This window comes from Phalacrocorax carbo, chromosome 4, assembly GCF_963921805.1.
Source record: "Phalacrocorax carbo chromosome 4, bPhaCar2.1, whole genome shotgun sequence".
NCBI classification, from domain to species: Eukaryota; Metazoa; Chordata; class Aves; order Suliformes; family Phalacrocoracidae; genus Phalacrocorax; species Phalacrocorax carbo.
This window is the reverse complement of record NC_087516.1, coordinates 12608375-12627874: the sequence shown is the minus strand read 5'-3', so window position 1 is coordinate 12627874 and position 19500 is coordinate 12608375. Positions and strand designations below refer to the sequence as shown.

The window sequence follows — 19500 nt, the reverse complement described above, 5'->3', positions numbered from 1 at the left end:
TGCTGGAGCACCAGTTACTTCATACAGCTGGGGCGGGCTGGGCTGTGCAGCCAACGTCAACACAGATGGAATCCATTGCTGAATTAACCAGGCCCTCCTTTCTGAAATGCATTTTGCAGTGCTTGCCATAACAAAGTTGAAAACAATTATAAAAAAGATTTTTAAAAAATATTAGGAGAAACAGAAACATCCAACATTAAATACTTTCTGATGAAAGCAAGGATGTCTTAATGCTGAAAGAAAATCCAACTGATTAAATACAAAATAAAAATACCTTACTCAAATCTGTACCATAAACAGCTACATCTTTTTGGAGCTATGGAATATATAAGTTTGAGCATCAAGAAATGTAAAAAGTACATCTGAGCATTCTGATATTACTTACTAATATTTAAAGTGCTTTATTTTTTTTACTGTTGCAAGTTGTATTGTTTAATTCTTCCAACTTGGCAATTTTTTAGTAGAAGAATTTTGATGAAGTTATGAATTATGAACTGAAATAATTCTTGATTCAATAACTGTTCATTATTTTACCTGAACAAGAAAAAGACCATAAAACCCACAAAACTATTTACATATTCTATAAAAGGATTAAATCTCAAAAAAACTAGAACATGTGTAGTTTGAGTGGTATCAGGAGGAAAGACCTGGCAGCCTGCAAAGAAGGCATTAGCACAAATTCCTACTTTTTTCTTTTTTATGACAGGCCACAGGGAAGAAAACTAGAGAATGCTGCCTTTCAAGACAAATATCCTTGTTAGATCACAGGAGAAAAACTCAGAATAAGTTTCTAACTTCTAAGAGTTAGAAAAAAAAAATTACCATTATTTTTATCTCATTGGAGGAAAAGGGACAAAGATGTGTGAGATATTGTTCCCCAGAATAATACCAGTAATACTGATCCAATACTGATAAAGGTGTTTGTCAGGTGCTGGGACTGAGACCAAATGAGAGATGCTTTATTTGAAAGAAAGAAGCGGACTGGGTGATAATTACATTGCAGACCTGAGATCTCTGAAAGACTGGATCGGCCACGGGATGCCCAACTCCAGTTTACAGGAGGGATTGTTGAGATAAAGAAACAAATACCTCCAAATAATAAGCAGTATTTACCTGGATGGTAAAGCTCATTATTCTACTGGACACGATGAAACAGACTTAGTGGAAATATTAATTTTATGGCATATTATGGTTTTCCCCTCCACCTGCTCCTCTGTGTTCCACAGCCCACAAATAAACTCTTTCTTTCTTTGTCCTTGGAGATAAAATGCTTTAGTTCCCCCTTCTGTCCAAGGGTACCTGCCAATATAGGCAGTAACTTTTCTTTTAGGGATAGTCTAGCTGATATCTGCTGATAATATGGAAGTATATAGTGTGGAAAGCAGTATGAAAGACAGAGGAAAATAAATGTCATCATATAGGGGCCTGAGGATATAAAATCACTTTACACCCCAATGAAGACTTACACTATGTAGGAAATAGAAAGAAACACCTCCCTTTATGCAATGATTTAGGATGTGGAGATTTCCAGTGCAAAGCAGTGACTTTAGCAGAGACTGTCAGAACGCTTGTGCTGCAGGCAAAGGCTGCCAACAATTCAGGGCCATGCTCGCATGTGTGTTATTAGATAAAGCACCAATTCGGATCCAGTCGGACTGTGGAGCCAGCTGCTACGTAACCCCTCAACACTGAAAGCAGCAACATGAGACTGGAAAAGTGGTCACACATTGGTGATGCATAATAAAGCTATTCAGAAGCCAGAAGGCAAATGTGAGCTGTCAAGAAGAAACCTTGACACATGCACGTGCCATTTGCTACGGAGCAAGCTTAGACCTGACCTTTGTACAACCCCACCACATCCTCAGCCTGGAGTGGGAAGAGTGCTCACACATGTAAAAAAATGGACGTCCAGAAAGCAAGATGAATCAACAAACTGGGTACCAATATAACTGGCAAAATTAATGACTGTACATTTCGACCAGGCTTCGTCGTACCACTGTAAATGCTGGAAATTGGGTACTAGTACTTGCCTCACACTTGGTATGAAAACCTTTAGAAAAACTCAAAATCCCTAAGGTGCTAAGAAGAAATCATCACTTATTGCCAGCTATTGAGGACCTGCATGGACATTGGATTTATTCAGGACAAAAGCTCTGGCTATATGGGATGTTAAGGCCATATTGAGCTGTGCAGGAGTGAAATAACAGCCTGAGCGTAGACAAGCAGAAGCTAAGAAGAAGAATTCATTTGACCTCAGCTCTGTATTCCAAAGTTATAAATTTCTCAGCTTGTCAGCTGTACCCTACAAAACCTGGAGCCAAACAATTGAAAGAAGTCCAACTACTTTTCTTTTCAGCTTCTGAGCACATCTGACAAAAGACAGCAAACCAGCTAGCCAGACACCAAACCCAGCGTTTTGGAACAGAGTAACCCTGTCAGTCCCACCAAAAAGTGGGTATCATTGCTGCATGACAGGCTGCTGGTATAGGCCTGCCCAACCACTGCTGAGCGTACCCAAGCAATTACAGCATACGTCTCTGGGACACTGGTGCTACCAGGGAAAAACCAACAGGAATTGTCCAAGAAATCAACCGCCAGAGTCAGACACTATGGGATGCCCAGGAACCCCCAGCAATCCTCCAAGGAGCTGAACTGGTAGCCCACCAGCTCCTACTGCAGGGCTGAACAGATGAAGGCAAGGAGGAATCACTAGCAGAAGTGACTGCCAAGTGGAGGATGAGTATAAGCACAAGTGAAGCTTTTCCTTAGGGTGATCCAGAACAGGGACACAAGCAGGTTTAAGCCTAAGCACAAAAGAAGGTACTTGCTTTGCACACAGTCCTCCAGGGAGTGGAGGTACATCCGACACAGCCTAAGAGTATGTCTGCTGACTCAGCGGCGAATGCCTAATTAAAGGTACCTCTGGAAAAGTGCTTAGTATGTAAAGTATAGTGACTACAAACAGATCGCAGCCTCCAAAAGCACAGCTTGATAATGGGAAAGGGATCTGAACAGACTTGCTTGCATTTAAGGAATGAATCAGGGCGTACTATGGCTCCACAGTTTGATCTGAAATTTGTCTGGAGAGCATTTACACAGTAACCTCACCAGGAACTGAGCTACCATTTCACAAACTACAGTACATCTCAGTTCTCTTAGATAACACGATAACTCCTTTACCGAAGCAAGAGGAAGGTAAAGATGGCAATGAAGAGGACCAAAGGGAAACAGTAAGAAACCAACACAGTATATCAGCTGAGCAGAGAACACAGTTGGTTCTGGCATCTCTCTTACGGCAACATCAGCCTGTGGCTTAACCCATGCACAAGCTTAAGTCTCAGTTCTTGCCATTGTATTTAATTAACATTTGAGATACTACAAAAACCTGAAAAGACTGGAGAACAGAATGTACCACTGAAAGGACAGATAGCTAGAAGGAGTTACACACAAACTCTATGGAAGGCAAGAGTAGAAATAAACTTCAGACTCCATGGAAGTAACAGAAGAACTAAGGAAATCATTAAAAAGAATGAGCCATAAACAAACCCCCAATATTTCTGTATCATTCAGATATTATAACAAAGGATCATTACACAGCCAGTTGGAAGCATCACTCAGACACAACAATAGAGTTGACTCATATCAAGCAAAGGGTCTGGGTATACCAAGAAGAAAAACGGGCTTTAATTAATGCTGGGGAACACTTTCATGCATATTACATGAGAAAGATGAATCTGAATTTTAAGCAGCATGGGGCTCTCCGTCAGAGGTAGTTTTTGTAACCATGCTCAAAGAAGTGCCTGTATTTCCCAGCAAAGGCAAAATCACCTTCCCATTCCAGGAGTTAACGAGCTCATCCAGGTACGTGAAATGACAGTGCAGACAACAAAAGGCAGGACGGTGAGAAAAGTGTAGGCAACACCATTTCTACCAGAACAATATTTTCTAAGGGCCTGAGCACTGCATCAAACAAAACCAAGAGAAGACCACATAATGAGCATGTTTATAAAAGTACATTGCCTGGTTCCTAGCTATCAGCACAAGGAGGGTATTTTATGGACACATATAGCATAGAAACAAGAAACCAAAAATGTGAGGGAGCATGTTATGAAAAATGGTGGGACAATAACCTAGCAATACTGTGGTGTTAGTAACCTAATAGCTCTCATCTGTGGAGGTCAAAGTCCATCAGCACCTAGTAAAAACCGAGAAGAGCAATACAGCTTCACAACGATCATAGAAAGAATCTGGAAAGCAGTTCAATCCTTCTCTAAATCTCACCTGAGCTCATCCAGTTTAAATGCAAACTTCCAGCTCATTCTGGCAGAAAATGAAGAAAATTTTGAAATACAATGACATGCATTGTTGTAACTGTATAATACAAGTGAACTGAGAAGAAAATTACTTTAACTAAAACTTTTCTGTGAGATCACTTGCAAATGTGAAATAAATAATCAACAAGGCACCAACCCCACCCGGGGGAAATGGGAATGGCAACTACAGTGTCCTGCAAGGCACAACCAACAAAGAACAGGCTGCCAGCGCTCCTTTGTCCTTAATCTTTATACAATCGTATATGATGACCAAAAGTATTCCACAACCAATGGCACCATGTCCAGAAGACTCCGCTGTTCTGGTCACTCATGATCAAACCACAACATGAAGCTACAGCAAATGCATAGGAGAAGTACTGATACAGTTCAATAAAATTAAACTGCAGCTCAGAATGAAACTGATAGAGCCCTTCTTATACACAATGGAGTAAAATGAAGTCTGAGAGGAATATGATTGTGATTTCAAAAGATATCTGAGGCACAGGTACCAAGGTGAGGAAAAAAGCTACTTAAACATGAAGACAAAAACTGGCAATGAACACTGGGATGGTGGAACAGCCTTTCAAATTCAAATAGTGGGTTAAAGAAACCAAAATGGTAGTAAATGGACTTTGGTAAGTTTCTGAAAGGGTTAATATTTTGTAATTGCCTGTAGTAAGAGTGCACTGAAAAAGCCCCTTTAATTGTCCCTTCATTATGGAAGAACTCATTGCGATTTCTTCAAACTGAAGCTATTAGCCAGCTTTGAATGAAACAATTGAATTTTTGTTGAATTTACTTTTGTTGCTTTAAAAAATTTTCTGCAAGGAGAAAAACTCCAAGGCTAATATTATCTTTTACGAAGACCAGAGAATAACAACTTTGCAGTGTTGGAAGAAAAAGCAAGATGAAGTAAGGATTCATAGGTACCCACCTGGCACAAGAGCCCCTTGCTTTTTTTATGGAACTAGTCTCACTGCACATTTTAGAAGAAACTTTAAAGACTGGCACTTTTTTGGTTATTGTTCAACAAAGATTAATGTAATTGGTGATGTATCAGCTCGAAAATCCCTTTGATTTCAGGATGATATTTTTCTTCTCCAAGGACATTTTCTCCTTTCAGCATTTTCTAATAAATATCTGAGAGTATACCTGACAGGAAGCCAGATAAAGGGAGGCTGTCAAATTGCTTTTCCACAATAGGAAACCCATTTATATGAAACACTCCTACAGAGTGACTGTGTACGTTGCAGGAAAGGGTTGGAGGAAGATGACCTATCCTTTTGATTTATACCTACAGGGGTTCTGGCATCTTGCTGCACACTTGTTGTGGTTAAATAATTATTAAATTGTCAGTATTCCAAGGAAAATAAAATGTATACTCAATTTTTTCTGTGAAAATCATGCAAAATAGCCGTGCTGTTTGCATTTGATTTTGTTGGACTGCACAGCGCACTGAAATCTCTGAAGTGTTCTGTCACTGTCATGCTGTGGATAATTTATGCCAGTAATCCTCAGGCGCATCTGAGCAGCAGGACACAGTGGACCTTATTCTATTGCCTCAGTGGAAAATGTACTTCAAGGCAAGTTGGTGACAGTGCAGTGATGGGATCCCAGGTGTTAAACCACCAGCAGCAGTGTGAGGTACGCACAGAGCATTGCCTCTGTTACTCCTCCAAACCCATCATCTAGCACTGCAGCTTGCCTGTCAAGTACAGGGAAATATCATAAAAGTAGCTGCTGATATAGAGATGGAGAAAGCAGGCTAGTAGACACAAGCCCTCGCAGCAGGCAGATTCAAGAGGGGTGAGCCAATATGACTCTCTCAGCCACTGTGATCTCCACCTCTGCTGCTGACGCAGGCGAAGCTCCACCAGCTGCTGGTACTGTATTTGTGCTAGCAAGCACACATTAATGCACCCAGGCAAGTGGTGTTTCAGTTCTGCAGGAGGACTCTGAGTTGCCCTTAAGCTCACATCCTTTATCTGCAGTTTTTACTTTGCCAGCCATCTGAAGGAGCTGTATGCACAGGCTAAAGCAAGCAAGGATTTGTGCTTTCTAAGCCTGACAGAAAGTCTGCTAGACCAGATGTAGGCAAGGGAATGTATACAGAAAAAAGAGAATTACTAGGAGATTGTGTCCTTAGAGACTTGTTTCATTCAAGTATATGCAAGGTTCAACTTTGTCCCTCTATTTTAAGACCTGCTCCAAAACCCACCGAGTGCAGGAAAATTCTCTGGTCTTTATTGTGTTTTAATAACTGGAGACTTCATTTAAACTATTAACAGCATGTCTCTAAATAAAATTAATTTTATACTCTTTGTTCATGGGCTGATGAATAACAAAACTGATACAAGATTTGGCCTGAGCAAATATGCAGGTCTATTTACAGTTTTACAAAGGAAACCTTGCACAGCACCTGCCCACACATAATTCTGGCTCCTGGCACTACTTTAAGGAGTATTGAATTCCTTCCCACCCACACATCTTTACATAAGTAAAAGCTTAAACATCAATTCAGACTAAACATTTTTGAATGCAGAATCCCTTGAGTGCCATAAAAAGAAACAGTGGTGTAAATGAAACTTTAATTTCCATCAAGCTCAATAACTGCTGTGCTAAAAACATAGATTTTAAAACAGTGCATAGCTTATTTAAAGTTATTGATTCCCACTTCCAGTAAATTCCTGTGTTCCAGCAGCACATTGTGTTTCCGCTGGAGGCTGAGAAAACCACTAGATGTTACTCAGCAAGTGGAAAAAGTTCTTCCTGTCCTGAATGGCTGACAAAAAGAGGTGCCATGCAACACGACTGGGCAACCTGGAGCAGAATTTCCCAGCATCTGGTGGGCCCAGGGGATTTCTTCCACTCGACTATGAAAGCCCTGTCTATGAAAAGTGGCTGGGAAAGGTAGCTCAGTATTTGTGTCACTGAGCACTGTAATTATGTACAGTTTTTACAGAGATTGGCATCAGCTACAAACATTTAGGAGTCCATTGATTCAGGGTAGGTTGAAAATCACCATGAAGGAGCATTAATGGAAGAGAAAATTAGATCTTAGCCACTGTCACTGATGTCCAGCCTGGTGTAAAAAGAAGGATAATATGACAGTCTCTGATCACATGTAGTAATAATGAGGGGCTAACAACGAGGCATCTAATAGAGAAAGGTTTCCGAAAGACAGCTAATGATCAATTCCATCAGTTCAACGTGACTTCAGGAGAAACCTCTACACAGTCAGACTGGGATTTGAGCTTGCCCCGGTGTTCAAAGGTGAAAAAGCTGATGGTTTTGTCCTTCCTTTCTGACTCCACCAGATCTTTTGTAGGACAGCAGCAGTCTGTCATCTTTTTCACAAATTACGATGTGCTACTGTCTTAAAATAGCACAATTCATAACCTGTATTTGGATAATGCAGGACAACAAGAAGCCTGGGACATTTCCTGGCCGATCTCAAAGTGGCACCGACACCAGAAAGGGAAGTGAAAACCACCACTGCCTGAAAGCAGAAAAATTGGCAAAAATCAGCTTCCGCTGCTATGGAAAAACCAGCTCAGCTTCATGAGTTCACCGAGATGAAAGCACCTGCAGCATTACGGGCAGGTCAGAGAGCAGGGCCATGTTCAAACTCCACTTTGCCAGGCTCAACATGGGAAGACCATGCTCCAGACCAGCCAGCTCTAACTGTGTCAGCTTCCATGGTAATTCCCACTGTATCTCAGAGAAATACTTTTTTTTCTCCGAAATGCAAACTGAACTACTGCAGCAAACAGTGTTGACCTCCCGGACCTAATTCATACTTCACACCATTTCACTCACTGCAGCTGTACCAACTTTAAGGGAATTGACACATTAGTATAGGAGAAAGGCAAAGTAGGTCAGATGTCTTTAAAAAAACAACCTGAATCTTCAGAGCCAATTTATTAAATTGATCCTACATAAATGTGAAAGAACAAGGATTTCAACTGGCTTCAGTTCATGAAGCTAGCGCCTGAAGTCTGCATTTCAAAGGCATGTGCATTTTGCATAATTTTCCTGCCTCTCATCAACCCATTCCTTGTCATTTATGCTATATGCATCTTGAATTAAAGAAAAATAATAATTTTCGGGCAGTGTTAGTTCTCAGTTCTCCAGGTTTAATAAGACCAATGTTGCATCCATTCAAATCTATGCATGATTATGTTATAGCGTCCCTTTTAGTTGAATTTTGCTACAAAATATATATATCAGCTCTAGATATGAATGTTTCTAGCATAAACATTCCCTTCCTATAACGGTTTCAGCATATCTCATTACATTAGGTAGAACTGAAATTGAAAAAAAAAAAAAACAACTTGCTCAGGTCACAAACCAAAAGCTGGCAGCACTTATGGAGGAACTATTAGTAAGGTAGTCTACATAATACCTGTTTGTTGTTCTTTTAAATTTTGTTCTGCAGTACATAACATTATTCACCATCAAATAAAGGTTAATATGAAAGGCTGGCCAAGAGTTTGATCTGATAAGTTAGTTCTTATGTTCATAGGATACCACTGGCTTATATATCTCTTAGAACTGGGCATAAATGCGGTAACAGAGTAACACACTAAAATGAAGCAGAGCACCAGTCATCCAGTTGTTCTGCCCCTGTAAGCTGCATCTGTATTTCCTGCTTCAGACAATGAACATAGGTATCCATGAACTTTCCTTTATCACCATGGACAAAATTTTCCACAAATGACTAAAAAGATGGATAATTTATCAGTACTAGGGCTAAGACTCTGTTCACCTTTCAACAGGCTAAACCATGATTTGCTTATGCTCCTTGGAAAAAAAATGTTGAAAATGTTTTCTTCAAATCTACTGTAAAGTCAGTAACAGAGATTTAAAACTTGTTTAGAGTTTATTCTGTAACAAGACAGCTGCTCCCAACTGGAGGCACTGAATTACCGATCTCAATCAGTATCTTTGCTATAAACATCACCAAGAACATACATTTCTACTTGTTCTGCAGGGAATTTCCTACCCAGAGACTGACCACAGAAGGGCACTAAAGACTTTATTAAAAAAAGGAAGTATTCTTCCTTCATTTTAAAACTCTGTACTTTCATTTTTCAGCTATCAAGAGGGAGTCTCCTCATAAAGCTTGCTCCAGAGAAAGCTGATCCTTAAAATCATAAGAACTGTCTGGGACCTGTGGGTTTGGCCAGGCCAACCTCCATCACAAGGCAGGTCAACCTTTGAAGTTAAGATTAAGTTTCTCGGGCTTTTGCCACTTGAATTTTGAAAATCACTGAAGACTGCAATTCCAAAGCCTTTGCAGGTGACATGTCCCTGGGCTAATTTTACCACAGGGAATTTTTTGCCTTCTCTTCTGCAAGTTGAACCTAATTCCCTCAGCCACAACAGAGTTGAGAGGAATAATCCTTCCCCTGGACCTGCAGGCTCCATCCCCTTGCAACCATTTCTGTTAGTGTTTATCACAAATGTATTCTCTCTTATATATATAAAAATATAAATATATTTATATATTTTTATATATATATATATAAATATATTTAAATTAACACTCACCAGCCACTGCTGAGGTATTTCTGGCAGAGGCATTTGAGGAGGTGCCGGCAAACTGTTGGCAACTTCTTGCTTCTGTACATGTTCTTTTATTTCAAAACCTGTGGAAGAGCAACACATATCACTTAACACTTCAGTGGTTGCAAATGGGACATCTTTTCCACACGCGGACACCACGTCTGACTGTCACACACTGAAATCTGGTATACAGTGCTGCTCACAACCTACCTCCCAAGTGCAGTTACTGAGGTAGGACCGGAAGAATGCTGGGAATTCAGGAATTTAATCAAGCAGAACAAACACATACTTACTCTATATGATAATGACGTATAGGCTATTTGGAACAACAAAAAGCAGACATAGAAAAAAATTACAGGAAATCATTCTGAATAGCCTATCCATCTGGAACTGAAAGGCTTAAACAGCTACAATTCAAACATATTGCCAGCCATCTACCACACAGATAAAAACACTTAGGGGGGGGAAAAAAACCACAGTTGTGAATGTCTCAGTGGCACCATACGGTGAATAAAACATGGTCAGCCTGTGGGCAGTATGTGGCTGGCTGCCTTTTAACAGTAGAGACGAGCAACAGTTGTTCCCGTGGCACTTTTTGGATGGGCAAGGCCATCATGCAGAAATGAGTTCAAAACCACCTTTCATGCCAAAAGAGCAAGGAAGAGGGCAGAATCATAGAATCATAGGATCGTTAAGGTTGGAAAAGACCCTTAAGATCATCGAGTCCAACTGTAAACCGAACACTGCCAAGTCCACCACTAAACCATATCCTCAAGCACCACGTCTACCCTTCTTTTAAATACCCCCAGGGATGGAGACTCAACCACCTCCCTGGGCAGCCTCTTCCAATGTTTGACAACCCTTTCAGTGAAGAAGTTTTTTCTAATGTCCAACCTAAACTTCCCCTGGTGCAGCTTGAGGCCGTTTCCTCTCATCCTATCGCTTGTTACTAGGGAGAAGAGACCAACCCCCACCTCGCTACAACCTCCTTTCAGGTAGTTGTAGAGAGCGATAAGGTCTCCCCTCAGCCTCCTCTTCTCCAGGCTAAACAACCCCAGCTCCCTCAGCTGCTCCTCATAAGACTTGTTCTCTAGACCCTTCACCAACATCGTTGCCCTTCTCTAGACATGCTCCAGCACCTCGATGTCCTTCTTGTAGTGAGGGGCCCAAAACTGCACACAGTACTCGAGGTGCGCCTCACCAGTGCTGAGTACAGGGGCACTATCATCTCCCTGCTGGCTCATGTTCAGGCAGCTGTCAGCTGTCCTTTTCCTCCAGGCAGCTCTCCAGCCACTCCTCCCCAAGCCTGTAGCGTTGCATGGGGTTGTTGTGACCAAAGGGCAGGACCCGGCACTTGGCCTGGTTGAATCTCATACCGTTGGCTCTGGCCCAACAATCCAGCCTGTCCAGGTCCCTCTGTAGGGCCTTCCTGCCCTCCAGCAGATCGACACTTCCACCCAGCTTGGTGTCATCTGCAAACTTACTGAGGGTGCACTCAATCCCCTCATCCAGATCATCAGTGAAGATATTGAACAGGACCGGCCCCAACACTGAGCCCTGGGGAACACCACTCGTGACTGGCCGCCACCTGGATTTGACTCCATTCACCACCACTCTCTAGGCTCGGCCGTCCAGCCAGTTTTTAACCCAGCGCAGAGTGCATTTGTCCAAGCCGCGAGCAGCCAGCTTCTCCAGGAGAATGCTGTGGGAGACCGTGTCAAAGGCCTTACTAAAGTCCAAGTAGACAACATCCACAGCCTTCCCCTCATCCACTAAGTGGGTCACCTTATCATAGGGGGAGACCAGGGAAGTAGAGGCAGGACCTCCCTTTCATAAACCCATGTTGGCTGAGCCCGATCCCCTGGTTGTCCCACATGTGCTGCATAATGGCATTCAAGATGATCTGCTCCATGACCTTTCCCGTCACCGAGGTCAGGCTGACAGGCCTGTAGTTCCCCAGATCCTCCTTCCAACCCTTGTTGTAGAGAGGCATCACATTTGCTAGTTTCTAGTCATCTGGGACCTCCCTGATTGACCAGGACTGCTGATAAATGATGGACAGTGGCTTGGTGAGCTCCTCTGCCAGCTCCCTCAGTATCCTTGGGTGGATCCCATCCGGCCCTGTGGACTTGATAACATCCAGGTGAAGGAGCAGGTCGGTGACTGCCACCTCTTCAACAACTGGGACTTCATTCTGCATACTAGCTCCATCTGCCAGCACAGGGGCCTGACAACCCTGAGGATGACCAGTCTGACTGTTAAAGATTGAGGCAAAGGAAGCATTAAGTACCTCAGCCGCCTTCTCATTTTTTCGTGGCAAGGTTACCTTCTGCATCCAACAAAGGAGGGAGATTTTCCCTGGCCCTCCTTTTGTCACTGAAGAAGAGACCCTGCCTCTCTCCCTCCCCTGCAGCCGTGGTGGCAGCTATTCAGCCAAGCCCACAGCGCCCATGTACCCTGGGCTCCCTGCTGCCACCACCATCTCTGATCATGGAGCTGTGGTGTGAGTCTGCACAATTCCTGGGAGATGCAGGATGGTACGACACCTCAACCTGACGCATGCTGCTGCTGGCAGGGGACATTGCCCTAACCAACTCACCATTAACAGAACTGCACACTGAGCATGTTTTCACACTATTTCCTTCTTCCTTTCATTATCTTTTAAATAATCCCATCGTTTTCCAGGTGATTTTGAAAAGAGAAAATGAGCCAAATGTAAAATCTGCTTTGAGGGTCTTTTGTATCACTATTGCATCTCCCTCCCAGGGGAAAAGAGAAGTGACCCAACTCATCCTGAGTTTTTGGCACAATAATTTAAATCCCAGTTGAACTCATTTCACGGGAACATGATATAATTTATTTTTCTAAATATCAAAAGGGAGATTAGGGTGCATCTCCTCAATGTTCTGGCAAAAATTCTGTCGGTGGATTGTACCCTCTACCCCTAAACAGAATTCAGCTCCTAGTGTTTAGTTTAGTCTTTAAAATATATATTTACATAGTCAAATGGATGTCTTTTGGTCAAGATCATATAATTCTCAAAAATGTAATCAATGATGAAATGTTTCTTGTCATAATAACCAAGTACCACTGGCTGTGAAGTCACGGACTGAAAAACAACACTAATAAAATAAACTGGCTCTAAGGGCCACAGATTCTTCTTTCTTCCTACTAATCAAGAGGGGGATTAGTCTTGGAAAACATTCCTTGTTTGTTTTTTTTTTTTCTCAGTATAACTTTTACTTGTTCCCCTTTATGAAGGATGAATCCATATTATGACTGCTATTCATATCCAAGTCTCCCATACTTTCCATAACAACCAGAGTCAAATATGAAGAGCTCTTTACTGCAAAAAAAAGGTATTCCAAGTGAATTCTAAAACTAGTTTTTCTCCAGTTTTAAACTACGTGCGTTTAAGCAAGGATCTGCTCTCACATTTAGTTTCCTCTACCAAATTACACAGCAAAGTCAACATTATAGGTTTACAGCATCAGGTCCCTTTAAGGAAAACAGGCAATGTTGACAATCATATTAAATGACTAAATCCACCAACAGTTCTTACTCCAAAATAAACTGTTTGTGTCTTTGTTTTTTAGAAGAAAGTCTGAGTTTCAGAAGGCAATGCCAAGTGTTGCTCAGACCTACAATCCATTGGGTATGCCAAGGCTCAAGAAGAAAAATGAAGTACATACTTTTGCCAGCTATTCAGAGTAACCACTGGTTTGGATGTGGGGCAGGTCAAGGCCAGGCAGCTATGACCTGAAGAACACATCTGCCTGGCCCAGTTCTCTCTGGCTGATAGATATTAAATGAAGAAAACAGTGTGCATTTGGGAGATGGAACAAAACAATGCAAAAGATTTCTAAAGAATTCTCCAAGTAAGAATTTACCAGGTTTAAAGTGTTTTACTAAAATCCAACCAGCCCATTATAACAATTTCCACACCTTTACAAAGAAAAGCATAATTGTTCATTTCCAGATGTTATAAAGAACCCAGTCAGTTCCCAGTTGCACGGATACCTCATTACCATTCACCACTCATTTTAAATGGTTTGCTCCAGCAAACGAGATATCCTGTTGGATTCACACAGTTGATTTTTGCAAATGCATATAAAGAGTCTGAACTCAGCATAGTCCTCAGGCCTCTTAAACTGTGCCAGAGACCCAAGAGCTCTTGTAGAGTTATGTGGGTGGAGTAAACATTTTGAAAAACAAACTCTCAATGACAGTTCTGCTTAGTTATAGAGTACTGTGGGTTTATGCATCTTTTACTGCTTTTAATTTTAATGAAGAGATGAATAGTTTCAAAGGGATGGGAGTACTGAATGTTATAACTGATTAAAAAAGTAGCAGGGTCAGCTCCATTAAAGTACATGACTCCCTGGGTAGTTTCACACACACTTGAAGCCAGCATGGGATGGCAGAGCTCCCAAGGAGGCAGCTCCTCTCCTTCCCTGCCTTGTTCCTCTCCCTGCATCAACCTCTCCTTTGTGCCAGCGTAAGCATGTGTGTGGCCTCATGTTGAACCAGACCAGGGAAGTGACACTGGTTAGGACTAAACCAGAAAAAAAACCAAATAATGCTTGTGCTAGGAGAAAGGAAGACGCAATATATGACGAGCAAGAATGAGTAGCCTGGGGAGAGAAACAGGATGCTTTTTTTAGAGGCCATGCTGGCTTAAACTCTATTTAAACTGCAGCTCCCTAAACTAGAGTTTATAGACATATAAAGCACAGTCCAATGACCTCTTGCTTAACTGAACTATGGGATTTCCTTCAATTAATTCCTGTGTGAACTACAGAACATCTTTTAGCAAAATATTCTGTCTTGATAAAATGCCAGCAATGGCATGCAGACCTTATGAAGTTCTTCCACTAGTTCATACCTTCAGTGCTCAAAACGTGCTTTATTTCCACTTGGAAACAAACATTCTGCCATTGCACTCTGCTTTTTGCTGTGTAAGACTGAGAGCTCTCAGTCATTCCTCTCCTACAACAAGTTTAACTATGATACCTCATTTTGGATAATTTGAAGGCATATTTCTGGATTCTTTAATCACTTTTGTGACTTTACTTGAAATGTCTAAATGTTATCTCCTTGAATGTAGGTGCTAGAAGTGGGTATAATGTTCCAGTAACAACTGCACTGAACCAAGCTCCACCGCTTAATATATGCATCTTGTATGGATCTTGTTAATGGATGGATCCTGTAATAGGATGTAATGGATCTTGTTATAGATCCTGCAATAGGCTTTAAAACCTAAACATTAGGCGCAAAAGGTAGGTGGCTATGGTCCTTGACTCTTTTTATCCTTAGCCACATCTATAATCATAAATTAAAGATGCCTGGGAAGGTGCTCTGGTATGGAGAAACCCAGATCCACATGGTTAAAATCTCTCACCCCTCAAAACCAGGGCGGAGGGTGATGATTTTGAACTGTCTGTTGGGAACAGATCTTTGCCCGTGCTAACTCCCAAATAATGCTTAGGAACTGATAGAGGAGACAAGGTCAACTCAGGCCAAACCCATGCCAAGGACTGCTTCATAACTTTATCAGTGTAAATAATTGAGTTCCAGGACCCAGAAGCATACCCAGCACTGTTTAATTTACTAGTAGAGCTGTAACTTTTGCATCCTGAAACACCATCCACAATCCAGAAGAAAAGGATATGACAACCCTTCCCTGTGTTTGCAAAGTTAGCAACAGAATGTTGTTTGGCTTCCTGAGAAAGTCAAATATTTTTCTTAATAGATATAGTTGAAAAGCTTACAAGAACATGCAGTGTCAGATCAGCATTGTTGATGTTATTTTCATAGAATCATAGAATCATTAAGGTTGGAAAAGACCTCTAGGATCATCAAGTCCAACTGTCAACCCAACACCCCCAGGCCTCCTAGACCATGTCCCAAAGTTCTGCGTCTATATGTTTTTTGAACACCCCCAGGGATGGTGACTCCACCACCTCTCTGGGCAGCCTGTTCCAATGCCTGACCACTCTTTCAGTGAAGAAATTTTTCCTAATATCCAGTCTAAATCTCACCTGACACAGCTTGATGCCATTTCCTCTTGTCCTATCACTAGTAACCTGGGAGGAGAGACCAACACCCACCTCACTACAACCTCCTTTCAGGCAGTTGTAGAGAGCGATAAGGAACCCCTGTAAAATACAGCTGTTTCTAAACATATGAAATTGCAGGTTCTCACCTACAGGTTTTGTTTTGGGGGAGTTTGGTGTATTTTGATTAGCTTTTGGAGCATGAAGCCTCCTTCCACAATATGTGAAATCCGTACCTGCTTCCTTTGCTCAGCAGTAAAGTAAAAATAGTGATGGGTCTTTAAGAATGTCAAAATGGAAAGGAGGACAATATTTTCAAGTTGACCTCCTTGGACTTGAATCCTGTGGCAAAAATTATTTCTTACTGAAGGTAAAAACAAGGTCATCAAAAAAGATATATTTTTTTAGCACTGAAGAGGAAACAAATCATGAGAAATGTAGCTGCCCACAATGTGGCATTTTTCTTCCACACACTCTGGTCTTTTTCAAAAATCTAAACATGAAGGCTTTATACTGACAGTATTTCTGTCTGATGTAGGACAGACAGGGGTCTTACGAGTAGTTAGGAAACATAGTGAGGAATATCCTTTGTATAAGCTCTGAGGAAAGGTTGCTGTACGCAGTGAATACTTTATATTGCATTCAGTTCCATAATCTTGATGGGGACAAAAGCAATTGTGCAATCAATGGTTTTATAAAGAAGAAATGAGGAAAGTGAATATAACTCTAATTGCAGAATGTAAACCGAACATGCTGACAGCCATTTCCGAGCTCTGACTTGACCCTCTTGTATCAGTCATGCACCAGAGTCTGCCTCAATATCAAGCCTTTTAATGGATTTGGATCATTTGACAGAGATGCAGCATGCACCACCCACACATCCATAAAATGGTGCTGTGCCCAGCACTCCCTGACACAGTATTACTCTTCCATCAAAACTCATGAATAGCATGCTGCCACAAATAAAACGAAATAACCACTCTATCAGCAAAAGTGAAAACATTCTATCTGGCACGTAATTTTGTGGCTGGATTCACCTATGTGCACCTGAGATACTTCCAGTATGCCTTTTGCTATATTTTATTGCTGAACATGAAGGAAAGCATTCAGGAAAGTTATACTTTGGCTTTACCCTGTCTTTCTGCCTTGCTTCAATTTAGGGCTTGTCTTTAGCCATTAAAGCTATTTCACTGAGCAGAGACTTACTCTGTGCATTCTGCAAACAAGAAAACCCACCCCTGACACTGACCTTTTGATGACTGTATCCTCAGGAGAATGTTAGTTATTACTGCCTTCTTCTCCCTGACAGTGGAAGTTAGATATTCATGGTCCAGAAGTTCAAGAAACAGGCGCAGCTCAACTATTAACTCTTCCATGGCTAAAAGACAAAAAAAAAACCAACCCAAGAATTACTTTTTCTAAAAAGTCTGAGTAGAAAAAAAGACAGAGTTAATTCTCATTTATTCACATTCATAGTTATTTTCTAGGATTTCTTAAAAATGTATGGTCCTCCCTGCTGGAAACAGATGTTCATTAGTAAAACCAACAGAATAGTCCATTAGTGAGCACTACCGGCATCCGTAGTGGTTATCTCAAAACTGATGCAGAAAAGACAGTTCTTTTCACATACCACATCATCAAGCCAACACTAGACAAAAGTGCAGGAGTGGTGGCCATCTGCTTTTCTAGTAATGCCACTCTGGTTCCTAATGCAGAACAAAATTAAAGTTTGATAAAACTTCTAGACACATTGATGTTTTCATAAATCTTTAGGGAAAGTCTTTCTTTCCCTAATCCTGTTTCTTCTGTTTGCTGTGATAAAAAAGAGCAGGTATTCCTTTACAGTGATTTGTCTTTCTTGTAACTTCCAAAGACAAGCTCCCAACCCATCACATAATTTCTGATTACTCCCCAGATTCTTGATGATGCACTTCATATTTCATCCTATTTCTACTATACCAGATCTCAAGGCTTTCCAACTGTTTTGAGAAAAAACAACATTCCTTCTCTGTATTCCCAAAGCTTCTCAATTTTTTTAACAACAAACTTTATAAGCACATTTCTACTTTTTTCCTTTCACATTACCTCTAAAGTCTTCATGACTGCAGTATCTCAGACCATACATATAAACACATTTGTTACAGCTTAATCATATGATACCTACTCAGCACATTCATGAGATGCCCATGGTACTGAACCTCATTTTCATGCTTCAGTTCTCATAATTCTGAGATTCTCTGGTCCCTTTGCTTAAGCGAACTCACTATTTTTAGTTTAAGTTTCATCTTAGATATAATAGTTCACATTTCTGTACTTTCTGTGTCTGATGACATTATCCTTATTAAAGGATGAGAAGAAACATCCATTTTATTTCAGGGCCTCACCTAGGATTAATCTTAGTGCTATCCTCAGTCCAAAATGGCTCTACTTAATTTTTTTCCCTACTTATTCACATTTGTTTTTATAGTCTTTTCAAGGTCTAACAGGGCAATCATGCTAAGCCCCTTCAGATGTCTGAAAAATACATTCTTTGTTATTTACTCCCTTAACAGCTGTTCCCTACTCCTAACACCTTTTCTGATAGGGTTGTTTACCCAAGTGAACCTACGTGTACCCAAGTGAACCCAAGTGTAGCTACGGTCCTACAAGGGGCTGTTGGTCCCTCCTTGCCTCCAGTGAACGCAGATTTTCCCATTTATTTGCTGATTGCGCCTGCCAGTAGTTCAGGCTATTCTGGCAAACCTGACATACTCCTAGCAGGCACAGAAGACATGCCAGTTTGCAATACTAAGGCACAATAGCATCTTAGCAAAGAAATACCTGATAAGAAGTACACTTGGGCAAATCGTTTCTGAAGGACACCATTAATTTGCATGTACACATCCATCCTGCCCAAGCCTTCTCTTGGTGAATAGGTTATTCTATTCAACTGAGCAGTAGCACTGCCATTATATCAACTGTCCACATTTTCAGGAAATATGTTTCCCAAAGATTTTTACAATAAGTAGGCAGAGACATTATCCAGAATAATAGCAAAACTGCCTACATCACTTCACATGGTAGCTCATGAAAAACATCCCATGGCTACAGGTAATGTTTTTTTGCTATCACACCTGTAGCCATCTAAGCTGTCTAGAAGTCTGTCAGAAATCCAAAGTACTTCATGACAACCCCATTACCTGCAGCGTTGTTCCCATTATGGAACAGCAATATACATACCCACAGCACCCAGATTTCTGAAGCAAAATGATATGGGTTTGGATTTGCAAAGTGGTAAATGATCACAAGACCCAAAGAAAAAAGAAGGAGGACCTATGACTTAGTGGTCTCTTACTTTTAAGTATACTTTGACTATAAGATGTATTAATATTGTTGTTAATGTTGTTAATGATGGAATTTAGGAATCTTTTCATATTTAATTATTTATTATAATACATACATTTCAAAAGCTATCATTACCATAGAATCTGGGCAGTCATTGTGAAACCTAATCAGTACACAGTACTAGAAATATGTATTTTTCAAGCAGTTGTACAACCATATAAATTACTGTCAGTAATCAT

At 41.0% G+C, this 19500-nt stretch overlaps 1 protein-coding gene across 4 annotated transcripts in view; it reads right to left on the bottom strand.

The window, feature by feature from the left end:
- The window catches only part of AFAP1 (actin filament associated protein 1), a 120831-nt gene that overhangs the window by 49383 nt on the left and 51948 nt on the right, over positions 1 to 19500 (bottom strand). For all 4 annotated transcript variants that reach the window (XM_064449077.1, XM_064449075.1, XM_064449078.1 and 1 more), the window contains exons 2-3: positions 17187 to 17315; positions 9867 to 9964 (exon numbers count right to left, since the gene is read on the bottom strand). In XM_064449077.1, the coding sequence (XP_064305147.1) occupies positions 9867 to 9964; positions 17187 to 17313 (225 nt within the window). In that variant the 5' untranslated portion in view covers positions 17314 to 17315. The remainder of the gene's footprint in view (positions 1 to 9866; positions 9965 to 17186; positions 17316 to 19500) is intronic.